This window comes from Sminthopsis crassicaudata, chromosome 5 (genome assembly GCF_048593235.1).
Source record: "Sminthopsis crassicaudata isolate SCR6 chromosome 5, ASM4859323v1, whole genome shotgun sequence".
NCBI lineage: Eukaryota > Metazoa > Chordata > Mammalia > Dasyuromorphia > Dasyuridae > Sminthopsis > Sminthopsis crassicaudata.
The window spans coordinates 198564267-198585297 of record NC_133621.1 but is presented as its reverse complement, the minus strand read 5'-3'; the positions used below and the strand labels follow the sequence as shown (position 1 = coordinate 198585297).

The 21031-nt window shown below is 36.5% G+C and overlaps 1 protein-coding gene across 3 annotated transcripts in view; it reads left to right on the top strand.

Moving 5' to 3' along the window:
• ADA2 (adenosine deaminase 2) overlaps positions 1 to 20601 on the top strand; it is a 79220-nt gene extending 58619 nt beyond the window's left edge. For all 3 annotated transcript variants that reach the window (XM_074269413.1, XM_074269412.1, XM_074269410.1), the window contains 6 exons: positions 7692 to 7819; positions 9532 to 9622; positions 11307 to 11415; positions 13938 to 14095; positions 17268 to 17470; positions 17664 to 20601. In XM_074269413.1, the coding sequence (XP_074125514.1) occupies positions 7692 to 7819; positions 9532 to 9622; positions 11307 to 11415; positions 13938 to 14095; positions 17268 to 17470; positions 17664 to 17766 (792 nt within the window). In that variant the 3' untranslated portion in view covers positions 17767 to 20601. The remainder of the gene's footprint in view (positions 1 to 7691; positions 7820 to 9531; positions 9623 to 11306; positions 11416 to 13937; positions 14096 to 17267; positions 17471 to 17663) is intronic.
• The last annotated feature ends 430 nt before the right edge of the window (positions 20602 to 21031 follow it).

Below are 21031 nucleotides of genomic sequence, written 5' to 3'. Positions count from 1 at the left end.
CTTTTAAAATTGTTTGTTGTTTTTGCATAAATTGTCCTCCTGGTTCTTATTTAATTCTTTATCAATTTCTAGAAGTTTTCAAAATTGGTCCTTTTTATATCAGTGATTTTATACAGAATGTCCCCAAAATGTTTCTGCAGTTTAAGGCTATATATATATTGTTCTTATGCAGTCGTTCAGTCTTATTGGACTCTTTATGACCCCATGGACTATAAAATGTCAATACAGTCCATGGGTTTCATGGGTTTGGTTTGCCATTTATTTATTGAGAGGATTAAGGCAAATAGAAACTTAAGTGATTCACCCAAGGTCACAAAGCTATTAAGTGTTAGAAGCTGAATTTGAACTAAGATCTTCTTTATTCCAAGCCTAGTACTCTATCTAATGAACCATCTAGCTGTCTCATTTTAAGTTATGCAATGAAATTAAATAAAAAAGCACTATATAATATAAAATAGTAAGCACTATACAAATGTTAGCTGCTGCTATTGTAATTATTATCATCATCACCAAATTGGTTTTATAAATGTTACTTTGTATTGTAGTTTGATATCTGGCACTGTTAAGCTCCCTTCATCCTTATTTATTTTCATTATATCCCTTGATATTATTGACTTTTTTCTCCCATATACATTTCATCATTATTTTTTCTAGTTCTATAAAGTAATGATTTGGTAATTTCATTGGTATATCATTGAATAAAAAATGGATTTAGGATATATTGTTATTTTATTATATTGGCTCCTCATTCCCTCGAGAAATTAATAAACAATTAACTATTATAATTGTGAATGTGAATGGGATTAACTCTCCCAGAAGATGCAGAAGGTTAGCCAAATGGATTAGAAAACAAAATCCAACAATATGTTTACAAGGAAATTTGAAATGAAAATATGAAATTTGATAATATAAAGATTTTGAAATATGAAGGCTTACCTAGAGCTAAAATAAGAGTTTGAAGATATATCATCTTAAGCTTTTATTTACAAAAAAATAAAACAATGAATTGGGAATACAACTAAAAATGATAGAAAATTATCAAATTAAAAAACCCCAACTGAGCACTAGAAATCCTGAAAATTAAAGAAAAGTTAACACAATTAAAAATAAAAACCTTTTGAATTTATAAATAAACCTTCAATTTGATTTAAAAAATAGATAAAATCATCATTTAATTTAATTTTGTTTGAGAGAAGAAAGCAAGATTAGCAATATTAAAAACAAAGAAAAAGAATTCATAAGAAAGAAGAAATAAAATGTTATTAGAAATAATTTTGCCAACTATATGCAGATAACTATAAAGAAGATGTCTTAAATGAAATAAATATGTACAAAAATGTAAAATACTCAAATTAATATAACAAGATATAGAAAATTTAAGGAATTTAATTTTAGAGAAAAAAATTGAACAAGCCATAAGTGACTTTCTTTAAAAAAAAAAAAAACACAAAACTCCAGGACTAGAAGGATTAACAATGAATTCTAAAAAGCATTCAAAGAACAATTAATTCTGATATTATATAAATTGTTTACAAAAATAGCAAAAGAAGAGATTTTACCAAATTACTTCTGTGACACAGATATGGCCTATACGTATACCAGGAAAAATCAAAACAGAAAAAAATACAATAACCACTATTCCTAATGACCATTTTAAATAAAATTTTATTTTATTTAAAGATTTTAAATAAAATATTTCTCTAGATATTTAGATCTATATTTATTAATTTAAAAGTTTTATTGTTATATTCATATAATTTCTAGGATTCAGCTGGTGATTTATTCATAGTGTGATAGCCACACAATTCCTAAATTTATTTCTTGCTTAGTACCCAGACTAGGGCTGGTGACCCACTCCTCACCCTGGAATACCACCATAAATGGAGGTACCCTCCTCAATCTGCCCTGGATCTGTGACCATGAACTAAAGTGAAAAACACTTTTTCTATAGGTAGGTAGTACTAGTATTACTATAATCCATTTAATAGATAAGAAAACTGAGATTTAGAGAACTTGAGTGATTTGTCAATGACCCACTTAACCAGTAGTGTCAGAGTCAAAATTTGAATCCAGATCTTTGAATCTATGTCCTGGGTTCTTTGAATCACACCCATTTCTTTTATCTTTATTCTGGTACAATCCAGCTGTTTCCTAAGCTCCAGCTTCTTAAACTGTGATTTAAGACCCCATAGGAAGTCTTGTAACTGAATGGGAGGGTGATGAAATTATGATTTATTATCAGTAAATATTTGACTCATTTATCTGTTTTTTATATCTATATATCTAGGGTCACATAAAAATTTCTCAGGTGAAAAGAGGTTGCAAGTGGAAAAAGTTTAAGAAGTCCTTTTTCTAATCCAAATCCACTTTATTGTTCTGGGCTATTTTTTAGCTCTTAGCCTGCAAGAGGTTAATAGTTAGCTAAAATAGTTAGCATTTATATCTGCTTTTTTTGGGAGACAGGGGTAAGGCAATTGGGGTTACTTGACTTGCTCAGGGTTATACTGTGTAACTAGTAAGCTAGTAAGTGTTAAGTGTTTGGGACTGATTTTTTTTTTTTAAATCATAAAAAACACTTTATATATATATGTATATATATATGCATATATATGTATATATATATGTCAATGTATCTGACTCTTATAATATCCTTATTCTTATTCCTCTTTTTACAGATGAGGAAACTTAGGCCAATAGATATTAAGTGACTTGCTAGGGATCACACAGCTAGTTAGTGTTTTTGGTTAGCTTTTGAACTCAGGCCTTTCTGACTCTAGTTCCCTCTGATGCCTGCATCACTTGCTTATGGAAAGGCTGTAAAAAGGACAATTTAAGCACTAATTTTACTGGCGAGATTCAGTAGGCAAGGAAACGTTCTTGAAAACATTCATTCCAAACCTGACTCTTTCCAACAATGAGATGATTCAGGCCAGTTCCAATGATCTTGTGATGAAGAGAGCCATCTACACCCACAGAGAAGACTCACATAGCATTCTCATTTTTTTTTTTTTTTTTTTTGCTGTTGTTTGCTTGCATTTTGTTTTCTTATTCATTTACTTTCTTTTTCTTTTTTTTTTTTTTTCTTTTTTTGATCTGATTTTTCTGGTGCAGCAAGAGAATTGTATAAATAAGTTTATACATGTTGGATTTAACATATATTTTAACATGTTTAACATATATTGGATTACTTGCCATCTAGGGGAGGGAGTGGGGGGGAAGGAGGAGAAACTCTGAAACACAAGGCTATGCAAGGGTCAATGATGAAAAATTTTCTATGCATATGTTTTGAAAATAAAAACATTTAAAAAACCCATTTATTCCCCCTGAAACTCTGGAGTCATATTTCTTCTTGGTGGTATTCTGTTCTATGGGAATCAGCATTGGGGTTTGGACCATGAAAAGCAAAGATTCTTAATCTTCTCCAGCAGGTAGCAGCACAATAGCAATAAGGAGTCACTGATTTTACTCCCCCTCACTGCCCACCAAGATTGTAAAGATTGTAATTCAGTTAATCACTGAATCTTACAGTTGGTAGAGGACATCTAGTATAATCTGTACCTGAGCAAAAATGCCATCTACATTATACTTAGCCTTTGTTTAAGGACTCTTTACTCCTCCAATGAAATAAGGATCATGTACTCTCTCATAGCAGCTCAAAAGGCTCTCAAAGCTTTGGATAGGCTTAATTATTAGAACATCTTCACTAACATGAAGCCAAAATTTGCCTCTTTTTGACTTTATTCTTTGTCTTTAATTCTGAGCTGTGGGCCTAAGCAAAACAAGTCTCCATCATCTTTTTCTTTTCTGCTGAGACAGTTGGGGTTAAGTGACTTGCCCAGGGTCACACAGCTAGGAAGTGTTAAGTCTTTACTGTCTTTTCCCTTTATGTATTTGAATACCATTATCCTGTACTCCTTAAATCTTCTCTTCTCCAGACTAAACCTCTGTGAATCCTTCAACAGATCCTCTCATGGAAGGAGCCCCAGGCCCTTTATTTTCCTGGTTACTCTTCTCTAGATACTCTGTAGCTTATCAGGGTTTCTCCCAAAATATGGAGCCTAGGACTGAATTCCATCCTTCACATGTGCTCTGTCTGGGACATCCCAAATGTTTGATGCTATGTTTCCGTTACAGCTCGATATACTGAAAACAGAAAGTGGTTTCTACCATAATAAGTTATCCAAATAGAAGTTTAGTGAAAATAACATATAATTAAGATGTACCTGTGGGGGGATGTTGCAAGAATTCAGGAAGGGGGAAGATCAATAAGTCAGTTGTAGTACAATCGAAAGGACATTGGATTTGGAGTCAGAGGTTGTGGAAAAGTCCCTTTGCTTTGTCATTCTGGGCTTTAGTTTCCTCACCAAGAAGATGAGAAGTTAGATTAAATTATCTTAAGCTTTTCCTTTTCTAAATGCTATAATCTTATGAGCAGTTTAGGGAAGACTTCTTGGAGGAGGTACTCTTAGAACACATTGAGACCTCAGGAAATCTCCAGTAGTAGCTTTAGTATATTCTCTCTCCCATCTACAAGTCAAGCAATAGGTCAGCCTTCAGAATGCAGGGACAAAATGCTTTGGTGCTTTTCTTTTGGGCATAGAAACTAGTGTGGGGGGCTGGGGTTTGGAAATGTCAAGCAATGTACAGTAACAGAGGAAACAATGAGGCTGTGGGGCTAAAAGAAAAAAGACTGCCCCTCCCCCCAGTTTCTACAGCTCTGGGAGGAAATGGAAAGTTGAGGGCATCATTCTGGGAACAAAAGAGTACTTGGGTAAAAGAGGTATTAGTGGCATCAGCCAACAACTACTAGCTTGTTGAAAAATGAGTGGTAACCTGGATTTGTCATCATCATCATTCACTGTTAGCACCATACTTTAATAAATTTCACTTTAAGGTGAAACTTTAAGGTTTTCCCCATAACAAAGCAATTCTGTAAGAAAAATAATGGAAGAATTAGAATGTGACTAAATAAAATTAATCTACAGGATTAAATGGAATCGTATTCAGAACCTTCAACCCATTTTATAAATTGATTCCTCTTTCTCCATTTATTTTCTGTTGCTTTTTTTTTTTTTTTTTTTTGCTGCGGCAATTGAGGTTAAGTGACTTGCCCAGGGTCACACAGCTTTCGTGTTAAGTGTCTGAGATCAGATTGGAACTCGGGTCCTCCTGACTTCAAGGCTGGTGCTCTATCCACTGCGCCACCTAGCTCAAAAACCAATTGTCAAGATCACATAGTTTGTTGTACATAAGATAAAGTGAAAGGGAAACTAGATCATATTCAACTCCAACTGTCTATGGACTCTGTTCCCTTGCCTTTCCAGATCTTTGGGTGTGGCTGGGTGGGGGGACCCAAGACTTATATTATAGGAAATGGATAAGAGGAAGGACTTCTCTTTCCCATCTCATACTCCCAACTAAAAGAGAAATCAACTTTCCCAGCTAACCCTCTCAATGGCATTCCTACTTTCTGAGAGTCTTAACAGCTCTGAATCTTCTCTCGCTGTTACTGAGAGAATTCCTTTGGGTAACGGTCATTATTGCAGCCCTGGAGGCTGTCTTCATGTTACTGCGCTTTCATGGTACTCCTCTCCTTGTGTTCACTAGTTATCCAAGTTCTCCTTGGAAGTCCAAATCAGCCAGACAAAAGAAAGAAGAGAGGAAGCAAAAGGGAACAGCTCAGTGCCACAAAGTACAGATAAATTTCTCCTTTTCTCTCATATGATTTCTGCTTTATTGCAAGTAAGAGGTCACAAATGTCCTCAGGTGAAAGGGGGAAGGAATAATCACCCTCTAACATTCAGTGACATTCAGAAACTATTTTGTCAGTCTTTCTCTCTGGATATCACCCTCAGGAGTGTGTGTGTGTGTGTGTGTGTGTGTGTGTGTGTGTGTGTGTGTGTGTGTAAGAATACTTCAAAGAGTTAAAAGATCAAAGCAACTTTACTCAGATTCAAAGAAAAAACCAACAAAGCCTTTTGTTTGCCTGGGAGAGGTTTAGATTCGGTCGTTCCTATGGACATCAAGAGCTTATGTGTGTGGGGTGTGTGCAATATTTCTGCCATACTTGTCATTAAATATATCGTTGGCAATTGCTCAGGGTGTAATTCCATAGATTTGTACCCAGTTTGTGTTGACAACAGCAAGAATTCTGGTAATGAGTTAGAGTCAAGAAGGGGATCAACTCTCCTGATATGGGGGAAAGAACTGAATTTATTTTTTCTATCAGTATGTGTTTTTCTTTAGCTTATCATTGCTTATGCACTCCCTCCTAATATTCTTTAAAAATTATTTTGAACTGAGGCAATACTCACTAAAATAAACATTTCCATATTAATAGTAGAACAGAGAAAGAAAAGTATGCATGAAGCTGAAAATATCTATTATGTTTGGGTTTGCTTTTCTTTTTAGGAATGTTATAAATTCATCATGTGATTTTCAGGCTGTACCATTTGGCTGTGATTCCTTTGGGCTTTCCTTCTATTTTTTCCTTGTATTTAAACATTTTTTTTTTAATAAACCTCTTTTTCTTTCCTTTTTTATTTTTTGAGGGGGGAGCACAACAATTCTATCCTAACCATTGCCTGCGAGTTCATGAAGAAAGACACATAAGATTTTTATAGTTTTATAACAAATATTCATAGTTAAGCAAAATTAATTCCCACAATAACTATAAGCAAAACTATGTCTTATTCTGCATCCTAAATGCATCATTTTTTTGACAGGAGGTGGGTAGAATATTTCATCCTTGGTCCTCTAGAATAGTAGTTGGTTGTTGCATTGATTATAGCTCTTAGATCTTTCAAAGTTATTTGACTTCATTTTTAAAAATTAAATAAATAAATTTCCTTCACTTTATATCAGTTCATACAAGTCTTCCCAGGATTCCCTGAAACTCTCTCTTTCATCATTTGTTATAGCACAATAGTGTTAGATAGATATTCACTAGTATTGGATAGATATACAATAATTTGCCAGCTAATCCCTAATAGTTTGTAACTCTCTTGGTTTTCAGTTCTTAGCCATTACAAAAGGGGCTGTTATAAATATGTTTTCACTTTTGGTTACTTTTCTCTTTTTTTGGTCTCTTTGTAATAGTGGACTAGTAGCTAGGTCAAAGGTTTAGTTAATGACTTTTTGGCATAGTTTCAAATTGCTTTCCAGCAATTCACAATTTATTCACAACTCCACTAATGTACCTTTCCCCCCTCAGCCCTTCCAAGATCTGTTATTTTCAGTATTTTTCTTGGTCATCTTTGAAAATCTGATGGATATGAGATGGAACCTCCATTGCTTTAATCTATATTTCTCAAATTCTTAATGATTTGGAGCATCTTTTTAAATGTCTTTATATATAGACTGAATTTCTTCCTTTGAAAATTACCTATTATTATTTTTTGATCATTCATTGATTATTTTTCCCCAACTATGGAGGAACTCCCATAACTTGTTGTGATATTGCACTGAACATTGAAAACCAGGCCTTGGACATTTCAGATGGAAGAACAGAGACCTGCTCTGGAGAGATGGATTTATAACAAACATAGGGAGCCATAGGGAATATACCCCTTTCTTCTGTTCCTTTCACAGAAAGTTGGGGAGGGATAACTTGTTAAAATCAAGCCCTACTTTTTTTTTCTTTGAGATCCATTTGGGTTCATGTTTTCCTCTCTTCTCTCCATTGCTCTCAGGTATATGAATTGAATGGACAAACATATGACCAAGAGTGGTCACTGAAGACTTATCAAGAAGTAGCCCAGAAGTTTGCCAGAGACCACCCTGATTTCATTGGAGCCAGAATCATTTATAGTGATCACAGGTGAGAAAAGGATGGTTGTTAGGCTTTGGTGTAGACAGAGATTCAGAGCCCGTATGAAAAAGAGGAACAAAGATAGAAAGTGAATGGACACAAAATAGTAATGTGGTTTGTGAAGATGATGGTTATGTGTGTGAGAATGTAGACATAAATAACTTTTTAGCTAAATGTTTCATTCTAGGTATCACCATCAAAATGTAATCAACTGAGGCATTTTCCTGCATAATTTTGGGTATGAGCCCATTCAGATACCAGATCTGAGTCTGGAGAACTCAGATCACAAGAGAGCTGTCTATAACCTTATATGGAAAATTTGCTTCATTTTTCATTCCAAGATACGATTGAAACTTTGATTCTGAGGTATTCACCAGCAAAGCACTTACTGCTAGGTGTGGGGTAGGGAAGATGTGAAGTGTGGCCTTGATCTTGTATAAAGGAGGTAGTGGTAGTAGGAACAGCAGCAGCAGCAACAGCAACATTAGTATTATTATTATTAGCAGCAGTAGCAGTAGTAGCAGCAGCAGCAGCAGTAAAAATATTGATATTAGCAGTAGTAATAGCAGCAGCAACAGTAACATTATTAGCAGCAGCCCTGGATGCACTGGGAGATCAAACATTCTTACACCTCATGTACCCACCAAGAACTCTGATCCAATGACCTTCTTGCTATTTATTAGCTGTAGCAATAGTAGCAGAAGTAGTAGTAATAGTAATAGTAGTGGTGTTACTAGTATAATATTATCATTTAATTGGACTTTTAGGACTCTCTCTCCCAGTTACAAATGATAGGAATAACAGAATCTATAATCTTTCAAGTCCTGGTTCCCTTCTCATAATTTCCCTATCCCTGCCTTTTTTTTAGAATCCTAGAGAAGTTGTTGGAAGAGACTGACACACTTCATCCAATTAATTAATGGAACTATTGTCTAGTCAAATCTGAAGGGGATCAGTTCAAATCAAATGCCTCCTCTATGCAATGTGCTATCCTGGATGATGGAGCTACAAAATATGGCAGGAAGAGACAAATCAGAAACCCTATCCTCAGGGAACTTACAGTCAAATTGGGCGATGTCACATACAAAAATAAGTATAGTACAAAGTAGTGCATAAGAGCAAAAGAGAGATTCAGAGAAAACCGGGAAAATGTGCCCCCTCCCCAAGCTGGAATGTCAGAGAAAACTTCATGGAGGAGGTGGTATCTGAGCTGATCACTGAAAGAAGAGAATTTCAATGGGTGGAGTTGAGAAGGGACAATTTCAGTTATAGGAAATAGTCTGAAAGAAATCAAAGATATAAGAGAGCAGCTCTATGATTAGAGAACAGCTAAAAGTTTAGTTTAATTAGAATCTAATATCCATGAAGAGGATTTTGTGAAATAAGACTGAAACCAAATTAGCGGGGGTCTTCAATGTGATCTGTAAGAAAATTTCCACAGATGCAGAACCTAATGACGTGTGAAAAAAGTTTTCCCTGTCCATAGTTCCAAACATGGTGGATCACTTTGGAGCCAATTGATGGTAAATTTTGAAGAAATTCTATCACCAGGAATTGAGAAATAATAGTGCTTCTGACTATTGGAGGTAGGGAGTCTTAGGAGTGTGATGAAAATAGGATACCAGCCCCAGAAGCAAGAGGTATCACTTGGGAGAAATATCTAACACATTAACATCTAACACACTAACAGATGCTTCTTTCTTTCTTTTTTTTCCCCCAAGGATGAAAGATGTGTCTCACATTGCTAAATCTGTCCAGACAGCTATGAATCTCAAAGTCAAGTTCCCAGAGATCATGGCAGGATTTGACCTGGTAGCTTTTTTGTTTTTACTACTCACAATATATGGGGTCTGGGAGCTGGAACCAGTGTTGGGGTAGAGGTGGAGTGTAGACTGAATGGAATACCTGAGGGATGATTAAAAAATCATTTGAGAAGAAGATTAAAAAGGAGTTTGGGTGGGTTGCACAGAGGAAGAGCAAAAAGAAACTTCCCAGAATAGGAAGAATAGGATGACTTGGTCATGGAATATGATCATTTTTTCCCTTTATTCTTCTCTTCCCTTTACCTTTCTCCTGGAAATAACTGTTATGCCCTCTGGCACCTAAGATAATCATGGAATCCTATAGAGAATGAGAGGCAGGAATAACTAGAAAAATTATAAAATGGATGAATTTTTTTCTTCAACATCCTGTTTCTACTCCTAGTCTCCATTGAACTTGCCCCATCCAACCTATTGTTCTCTCTTCCCTTTTTCCTCCCTTCCCCCATCTTTCTGAGATCTCAAGACCAGAATTTCACTGTGAAAGCTACATAATTTAACAAAGGAGTCTAACTTGCTAATCAGCCACTAGGGAGAACTGACTTCCTCTAAATAAGTACATTTTAGCTGTGAGTTGACCAGGAATCCTGAAAAACCTGGGTAACATCTTACCTATGACATATATTATGTGTGAGATTCTGGACAGTTCAGTGCTCTAGAACCCAGCTTCTTAAAGTATATTTTATGACTCCATATGAGGTCTTATAATGTGGAGGTCACAAAATTGTGATTTTTATTATCAGTAAATATTTGACTTGTATAACTATATGATTTTATATGCTTATATACCTGGGATCATGTAAAAATTTCATGGGCAAAAAGTTTAAAAAGCCCTGGTCTAAGCAATTCTCTAAGGTTATAAATCACAAAAAGAGAAGCTGCCACCTAATATTGGTAGAAGCATTGGTAGAAGCATTTCCCTATGCTAATAAAATCACAAATAGTTTTTATACCTATATTTTCTGGTAATAAGGCTCCATCTAGCTTTTATTGTGTAACATAGAATAGCCTAAGCCTCTGGGAATTTACTTAATTCATACTTCTCAACCCTTTATGCCTCTAGAGAGAAAAACGGATAGAAAAACACAAGCCTAGAATATTGGGGGAGAGGGGTTATTAAAAAGTTTTGGGATGTTATCTTGGTGTGGTGTAAAGGGAAAAAAAGTATTGGGAATCAAGAAGTTTTAGGCTCAGTTCTTAGCTTTAACATTTACTGGCTGTGTTCCCATGGGCCACAAAGCCTGGTTTTTTCTCCATAAAATAGGAATAATGGTACTTATAAACTTTATAACTCTTTATAAATTTAAGCTGTTACTATTATCTTCTGTTCACACTTCATATAGAAAATTGTATAGAATGTTAGAAATGAAAAAGATTCTATGGTTTATTTAGTCTAATTCTTTCACTAACTGAGGGAACTGGGTCCCAGAGAGACAATGTTATCTCCCATGTCCAAGATCACACAGTTGGTTATAAACAGAGCTGAGTCTAGAACCAGGTCTCCTGATTCTCAGCCCAGTGCTTTCTCCCCTGGGCTATTGGTCGCTCTCTCCTTGTCCTACTGGCAATGATGGCTGAATATGGAAAAGTGGTGTTGATGGAGCATAGGACTCATCAGCAAAACTAAGATCTAGATGAGGTAAATGGGTCAGTGTGTCTCCTTTTCTCTCTCATAGGTGGGCCAAGAGGACAAGGGTCATTCCTTGTGGCAGCTGAAAGAAGCTTTGCTCTTCCCAACCACTCAAGGCTTTGACCTACCTTACTTCTTTCATGCTGGAGAGACAGGTGAGCTGTAGCATCTTTAAGAGCCATAAGACACATGACCTCTGTGTTCAACTTTATGGAATATGGGAGACTGTGAATTCATGTACTTCATCATCATTATCCAAAAACACATGTGAAAATTGCTCCAACTGTATATTAGGCCAATGATGAACCTAGCAACTTCTTGCTACCCTGTCTGTTTAGTGGTTTTTTTTTTTTAATTTTATAATTATAATTTTTTTGACAGAACATATGCATAGGTAATTTTTTACAACATTATGCCTTGCACTCACTTTTGTTCCGATTTTCCCCTTCCTTCCCTCTATCCCTTCCCCTAGGTGACAGGCAGTCTTATACATGTTAAATATGTTATAGTATATCCTAGATACAATACATGTTCTTTAGTCTTAAGATGCTGGTAATCCAGTTTCATCCTCTGCTTTCTTAAGACAATTCCACAGACTCTATCAATACTCATAATATTTCCTTCTGGCCTCAGTTCATGAAGCACAGCCATTTCCTCAGACTATTTGAGTCTAGGGAAAGTTGGCTAAATGAGAATTCAATGCAGAAGTCAGGCAATTTGCTCTATTCTTTAATCTGATTCGATTCTATTTAATTCAGTTCAGATGGCCAACTGGAGTTCTGGACCTGAAAATCAGGAAGACATCTTCCTGAGTTCAAATCTGGGTGACCTTGGTCAAGCCACCTAAGCCTATTTGTCCCAATTTCTCCATCTGTAAAATGATCTGGAGAAGGAAATGGCAGACCATTCCACTGTCTTTGCCAAGAAAACCCCAAAAGAGATCATGAAGAGTTATACAGGATTGAAACAAGTGAACAACAACAAACTCAGTTCAGATGTATTGAGCTCCTCTTTTGGGGGAAGATTCAAAATAAACTTGTCAGTTTCTTTGCTCTTAAAGAGCTGATAATCTAGCTGGGCAAAGAAGAGTTCCAATATATGAATCAATATACTAAATACAATATAATCAAAATTCCAAAATAGTCCAACATGGTATAGAATGCCTGAGATTACTGAGTGTGTCACCCTTCTGGGCTCGATGCTTTTGTTTTTTGGAATTATAGTAACAACAAGAAACTATGTGGTATAGTAGATAAAGGATTGGCCTTGGGTCCAAATATTTTTATTTTTTTAAATTTTAAAATTTTTTTATTAATTTTTATAATTATAACATTTTCTTTGACAGTACATATGCATAGGTAATTTTTTTTTATACAACATTATCCCTTGTACTCCCTTCTGTTCCGAGTTTTTCCCCTCCACCCCCTTCCCTAGATGGCAGGCATTCCCATACATATTAAATATCCTATAGTATATCCTAGGTACAATATATATGTGCCAAACCGCATTTTGTTGTTGTTGTTGTTGCAAAGGAAGAATTGTATTCGCAAGGTAAAAATAATCTCGGAAGAGAAACAAAACAAAACAAAAAATGCTCACAGTTTACATTCATTTCCCAGTGTTCCTTTTCTGGGTGTAGCTGATTCTGTCCATCATTGATCAATTGGAATTGGATTAGATCTTCTCTATGTTGAAGATATCCACTTCCATCAGAATACATCCTCAATACAGTATCATTGTTGAAGTGTATAATGATCTTCTGGTTCTGCTCGTTTCACTCAGCATCAGTTGATGTAAGTCTCTCCAAGTGTTTCTGTATTCCTCCTGCTGGTCATTTCTTATAGAACAATAATATTTCATAACCTTCATATACCATAATTTACCCAACCATTCTCCAATTGATGGACATCCATTCAACTTCCAGTTTCTAGCTACCACAAACATTTTGGCACATACAGGTCCCTTTCCCTTCTTTAGTATTTTCTTGGAATATAAGCCCAGTAGCAGCAATGCTGGATCAAAGGGTATGCACATTTTGATAACTTTTTGGGCATAATTCCAGATTGCTCTCCAGAATGGTTGGATCTGTTCACAACTCCACCAACAATGCATCAGTGTCCCAGTTTTCCCACATCCCCTCCAACATTCATCATTATTAGTTCCTGTCATCTTAGCCAATCTGACAGGTGTATAGTGGTATGTCAGAGTTGTCTTAATTTGCATTTCTCTGATCAATAGTGATTTGGAACACTCTTTCATATGAGTGGAAATAGTTTCAATTTCATCATCTGAAAATTGTCTGTTCATATCCTTTGACCATTTATCAATTGGAGAATGGCTTGATTTCTTATAAATTTCTTATAAATTAAAGTCAATTCTCTATATATTTTGGAGATGAGGCCTTTATCAGAACCTTTAACTGTAAAAGTGTTTTCCTTGGGTCCAAATCTTGACTTTGGCAAGCTCTTAAGGCTCCCACATAATTCTCTAAAAGTATATGTCACAAATTGAGTAGTTAGTCTGTATTGGTAGACGAAGTTTCCATGGACTTCCCATGGACAATGAAATTATAGGTCCAGATCAATAGCTTCACTTTCACCTTATATCAGTCCTATGGTGCTTGTGGTCCATAGAGTTGCTTCCATCCACTAGTAAAATCTTTGTTCTTAATCTCCAGATTGGCAGGGCACTTCCATAGATGAGAACATTCTGGATGCTCTAGTATTGAACACCACCAGGATTGGCCATGGATTTGCTCTGGGCAGGCATCCGGTAGCCAGAAATATCTCTTGGAATAGGGACATTCCTATAGAAGTGTGTCCCATCTCTAACCAGGTATGATTCTAAGTTTCATTTTAGACAAGATCTCCTCTGGAAATGCATGTAAAATTCCTTTTAGTCCCTTATAAATAAGTGCTTCATGCTAATCACTTTTAGAGAGAGCTCTGTTTATTACTAAGACCTCTATTTCTGCTCTGACTCACAATCCTTGGGGCGGATTCAAGATGGTGGAAAGTAGGCAAGTTTGTTTTTTTTTTTTTTTTTTTCCCCTGAGCTCTTCCTGGCTTTCCTCAGATCAATATAAGATCAAGGCTTTAAAGTTTTTGGAGTGCTAGAATCCACAAATATTTGGAGTGTAAAAAATTTCCAGCAGACGATATTTTGGAAGATCTTCAGGAAAGGTCTACCTCAATTGGGCAGGAGAGGTTGTACCCCAGTGCAGGTACAGCACAGTGCAGGGAGACCCAGGATAGAGAAGTTTCCAGGTGCTGAGGGAATCTAGTGGAAAATGTAGCCAAAATACAGCAATTTTTGATACTCTGTTTGGTTTGGAAGCCAATAGATCAATAGACTAGCTGTGTGACCTTCAACACATTCCTATTCCAGGCACAGGTAAGCATGGATCCACTGGGGAATCCGTCTGCTTGGTCCTGTTCCCCAGAGTCTTTAATTACAACTAAACTGAGGACCAGAATCTGAGCCAGGAACCTACAGGTTTGGATTCTAAATGTAGCCAATAGTAATGGGATATAAGATAGATGTCATACTAAGAGGTGTGAGTAGAGTTGGAATGGAAGAGGAGGGTTGTGGAGGAATTGTGGGAACCCTCATATTTCTCCCTGGTTTTCCTCCTCTCTCTCCTTTATTCCTCTTCCTTCTCATCATGAATTTGATGGCAAGTAATGTTTTTTATCATGCCCTGGGAATACCTTGATCTATTCTTTTTAGATCAGTGGTTTCCCAAGGAACATCTGAGGGGCTGGAAGGCACCCAACTGGTTTCTGGTTCTAATGGGGTGTCTTAGGAGAACAATACAAGGAAGAACTCCAACTAAGGCACAGGCAAGAAGAGGGATGGGGAGAGATAGAAGGGTAAGACTGGGCTGGTCCTGGTTGCCTTTTATCCACTCCCCCGACTCTGCATATGTAGACCACTGGGAAAAAAAGCAACGAGATGTAAGATGGGTATGGAGGAGAAGACATCTTTGAGAGGGTGCTGGGGAATGGATACCACTGGCATAAACTCAACAGGCCAACCCTTCACTTGGGTAGGTGGGCCTTCCCTCTTCTTCAGGGGCTGGCAGTAGACCTGATTGCTGTTATTATTATTTTTAATAGGGGTGGAGGGGTGGGGGAGGGGATTCAAAATGGTGGTGTCTTCAGCACAAGGCAGGAGATTTTTAAAGGCAAAATTATATTTCTTGTTTGTTGTTTCAGAAGAACAATAAAGACTGTATTTTCCTATAGCCTTCCTAGTGTCATTGGCTTGGGAGAGAATGTAGCATTTGGAAGGATTGAGTGACAGACATATAACTCAGTCTCCCCCACCTTCTTCCTTTTCTTTCTTGATTTTTTTCTCTGTTCCTTCACTTCCCCCAGGGCCCCTTCTTTAATATCTTTTTAATGCTCTTTACTTTGTTTGGTCATGAATTCTTCCTTTCTTCATAGATCTAATAGGTAGATTATTTTCTGTCTTCTCTTTTGCTTATGATATCACTCTTTCTGTCTAAATCATATGCCCATTTTGACTGTATCTTGGTATATGATATGAGATGTTGGTCTACACCTGTTTTGTGCCCAACTGTTTTCTAGTTTCTTAACAGTTATTTTTTTTTGTCAAATAGTGAATTCTTTGGGCTTATGAAATACTTGATTACTATGGTTATTGACTACTGTGCCTTGTGTACCTAATTCATTCCACTGACCCACCATTCTGTTTTTTAATCAGTATGAGATAGTTTTGGTGATTACTACTTTATAATATATAGTTTGAAATCTGGTATTGCTAAGCTATCTTCCTTTGTATTTTTTATTAAATCCTTTGAAATTCTTGACTTGTTATTCCAGATGAATTTTGTTGTTGTTGTTGTTTTTTTATAGTTCTCGAAAATACTTTTTTAGTAGGTTTGATTGGCATGGCACTGAATGGGTAAATTATTTTTTTTCATTTACATGTAAAGATAGTTTTCAACGTTCATTTTTGTAAGATTTTTAGTTCCAATTTTTTTCTCCCTCCTTTTTCCTCCTTCTTCCCAAGACAGCAGTTATTTTATTTTATTTTCCTGAGGCTGGCGTTAAATAACTTGTCCAGGGTCACACAGCTAGGACGTGTTAAGTGTCTGAGACCAGATTTGAACTCCGGGTCTCCTGAATTCAAGGCTGGTGCTCTATCCACTGCTCCACCTAGCTGCCCCCTCTTTACAGTTATTTTAAATGGAATTTCTCTTTCTATTTCTTGCAACTTGTGGCTTCCTTTAATGCTCAGTTTGAATCCCACCTTCTGTAGGTCTTTCTTCCCCTCCCTTTCCACTGCTAGTGTTTCCCCCTGAGATTACTTTCCATTTGCACTGCATATAGCTTGAATTACAATTATTTGTATGTTATTTTCCTCATTAGAATATAAATTCCTTGAGGGCAGGGGCAGTGGATTTTTTTTTTTTTTTACCCTTACTTTAATCTTACTTTGCATTCCCATGGCTTAATATGTTCTGGCATATAGAAAACATTTAACAAATGTTTGTTGACTTACCTGACGAATCTGTAATGAATTAGTTCCTTACATTTGCCTTGTAGGATCCCTTTCTATTTTTAAAATGAAATTCAAACATCATATTCTGCATTAAGTATTTCTTGTTCCTTCCCTCTCAAACTGCTGCCTTCCCTCTCAAATACTTGGTATTTAACTATGTTGTATTTAATTATGTTATATAACTATACAGACATGTGTTGTTTCCTCCATTAAAATGTAAGCTTCTTATGAATAGAGCTTGTTTCATTCTTATTTATATCTGTGGTGGCCAGTATAATCCCTAGTACATAGTAGTTGTTTACTAAATGCTCATTGACTGATATTTTCTTTAGTCCGATCAGTCTCTAAATATAGCCTGGTAATCCAGAATAATGATAGAAGTTGGAAAGGAGTTGTTTATAATATCAAAGATCTTCTCTACTTTTTTTGTGATTGTGACTTGTAGTATGTTTTTTGCCTTCCTCTTTTTCCCTGGCAGGTCCTTCAGTTGGTATCTGACCTAAGGAACCATCCAGCGGCTTCTTTAATGGCCAGTGGCCACCCCATGGTGGTCAGCTCTGATGATCCATCTGTCTTTGGGGCCAAGGGCTTGTCTTATGACTTCTATGAAGTTTTCATGGCCATTGGAGGAATGAAGGCTGATTTGAGGACCCTCAAACAATTGGCATTGAATTCAATTAAGTGAGTATCCCTGCTCATATCCCATCTCTTTCTCTCTAGAAAGTGCAGTTTACCAATCCTGGGGTCGTCTGATTTCTCCTCCCATTTTCTTGAACAGAGTCCTTTCCTTGGTACCCCACTGCTCCCAACTCTGATCACTGAAGAAGACCAGCGCCCTTTCTCAAGGCTGATAGTATCTTTTTTGTTCCTGCAGGTATAGTTCTCTGTCAGCAGACAAGAAGAAAACTACTGAAGAAGTCTGGCAGAAGAAATGGGACAAGTTTGTGGATGAACTGGCCAGGGAGATAAAGCTATGAAGTAACTCAGATCTACTGAGAATTTTCCTGATGTCATAACTGTCAGAACTGAGTCTTCCTGGACAAACATCTCATGTATCTATGTCCTCACTCACATACTGATCTTTAGAAGAGAAAAGGAATAAGATGGCTCTGTTACTTTTCTGCAAGTAAATGAATCATAGGACTCTTCAGAGCCATGGGGCAAGTGGTCCATAGAACCAAACAATGACAAATTCTTTAAAGCTCCAGGAAAGTGAAAGTTTTCCTGTGTGCCAATCATCTTGCATCCTGGCTGACAGTCAGCCCTTTCTCCTTAGTCTGTGCCCTTTGGGTGGTTTTGCCAAAATTTCTTTCTTTTTTTTTTTTTGGCTACTGGAAGAATCAGATAGTGGAGTAAAAAGAACATTGGATTTGGAGTCAGGGAATTTGTGTTTGAATCTGGCTCCTGAAAATGAGTTATATAGCCACGGAAAATTTACTTCACCTTGCTCATTTTTTCCCCCCAGACAATTAAGATTTACACTATCTACCTCACAGGATGATAGAAATGTGAGCTATTATTATGCTTACCTGAAATGCTCCAGCAGAGCCTATCAGATTTGGGGAACTTATTCCTATTCTGATTGGAAGATTTGATTGGGTGATTTCTGAGATTCAAAGATATAGTTGTTCTCTGATGATAACCCTCACCAATGCTCAGGATAATCTATTTAGATTAATAATATTTTTAGTTATGAAAATGGCAAAAAGTGGGATTGACACAATGGGACATATAGTATTGCCACTGCAGGCTACCTTGACAGTGCATGGGGGCAGGCAGTCAAGATTCAAGTCAAGATCTTGCATAGCAAGATCTATATAAACTGCTGCAAAGTGAAGCAGTTTTGGTCCTTAGCAAATGAACAACTCAGGCATTTAGCATAGCACTTGGCTTTTAGCAAGTACTTAATACATTTTTTATTCATATTATTTTCATATTATATGCCAGCTGATACTACCTCCTTCCCAAATATGGGAAAACAATTATCCAAACTCAAGATACAGTTTGTATCAGCATCAACTCAAATCCCCAGCTCATGAATTTCAGTCTAAGTTTTTAACTTAATCAAATTAGATTCCACATTAATATATTAAATGCACAAGGAAGCAATCAAAGCAGAATAGATATATTCAAATAGCTCTATGTTCTCATCAACTTGGGAGTTTCTTCCAGTGAAACCCATTTATACCTGTATAATTCTCGAATACATATTATCCCATAAGTTTATCACATGAGTCTGCCCAATCCTTGATTTCTCTGACAGGGAGGATACCAGTGGCACACTCTGGCCATCCACTAATCATTTTCATTCTCACCACATGACCAATCTATCATTACTCTCCATTGTAAAATTTTGATGACATCCTTTAATAATAATAACTAACATTTGTGTAGAGCTTTAAGGTTTTAAAAGAGCTTTTACAAATATTTCTTATCTTCACAACAACCCTGAGAGGTAAATGCTATCTTACAGAGGAGGAAACTAAGGTAGTGACTTGCTAGACACACAGCTAGTGAGTGTCTGAGATGATATTTGAATTCAATTCTTCCTGACTCTAGGCCCAGCACTCTGTTTAATGGACTACCTTTATACCTGCCGTTTCTTAGTTATAGAGTTTACATGCTGCTCACACCTTCCTACCAGACGCCTTTCATTTCCCGCTGTGATATTCATATTAAGTTATCCAAATTCAACGTTGATGTTCCATGGTTTGAAAAGGTGAGCCTTTGCTGCTCAGGAGGGGAAAAAGTGCTTTGTAAGTCCCTAAAAGCAACCCAGCCCACTTGTCCTCCTTTTTATTTCCTTTGTCTATTTGTATCATCTGCCCCAGATATATAACTGTTGGGCAAGCTTATGAATCCATTTGGATGCATGTTGAAATCCGGGCAATAGACATGGTAAATAACAAGGAAAATCCTCTGGGTACACATCACTGAAAACGCCTCAGGACATACATCACTGGTGGAGAAGGAACACGTAGCTTGGACAGCTTACATCCTAAGGACCACGTTCCCAATGAAATAATGCTCTGTCTCTAAAGCAGCTGCTCGCTGTCTCGACCAAAGCTGCTAGTTATCTACTGGGCTTCTTCCTTTCTTACATTGCCATCTGCTGTTCTGCTGATGAACTACTACTTTGCACTTGTCACCTGTGGCTTTTACAATTCCTAATTTCTCTTCCCCAATTGGAAAAAGTCCCAACTTGTTTGTAAAATAGTCCGTAGCCTCAGGGATGCTTCAGCTCTTTTGTGAGCCTGATTGCAGCCCACCCAACCAGTTAAGTCAGATCTGTAGTTTTATCTGCCCTTGCTTCCACTCTACTGCTGCAGTAGGCACATAGTAGTCACTGGATACATATCATTTGTTGCATGGATTGAGAGTAGAGAAGCAAAGATGGAAGATTGGGGAAGGTTTTTCAACTTCTACTGTATAACTCAGCTATCCCTCAGGACACCAGTGACTATCAAAAGCATCTTGTTAGCTGGTCTACTCTATAGCCTCTCTCACTCCACCAGAAACAGAATGAAATGAGAGGACCTGGAGGAACAATTTATACAATAATAATAATAATAATATTATAAAGAATGACTTTGAAAGGTTTTTAAGAACTCTGATCAGGACCTGGAGGAACAATTTATACAATAATAATAATATTATAAAGAATGACTTTGAAAGGTTTTTAAGAACTCTGATCAGGACCTGGAGGAACAATTTATACAATAATAATAATATTATAAAGAATGACTTTGAAAGGTTTTAAGAACTCTGATCAATGCATTGTTACAATAAACCAATGTTTGATAAAATCCAAAGAACTTGAGCTGAAACATGCTGTCTACCTCTTGATATTGAGAAGAAAGCCTGAAAAATGCAAAAGGAGACATGTTTTTAATACATTGATACTCATGTAAAGCTTTAAAGAATTGTACTTTTTATTCTCCAAGGTTAATTGATTTTCTTTTCTTCCCTTTCATATAACTGCCCCTATCAAAGCTTCCTTTCTTGGCTACCACTACATAGTACGTGTTAAATCTCCTAAGTCAAATATAAACTCCTTAAGGTCATTTAGTACAATGTCTGGCATATAGTAAGTGTTTAATAGAAGCATATTGATTATGCAGATTACCCTGAAGCTTCACTTAGCAAGACATAAGGGGACAAGGTGAACCTGATGATGTTTGTCCTATTTTCCTACCACTATTTCCAAACTCTTCCTACATCTGTTTTAATAAAGGATATTTT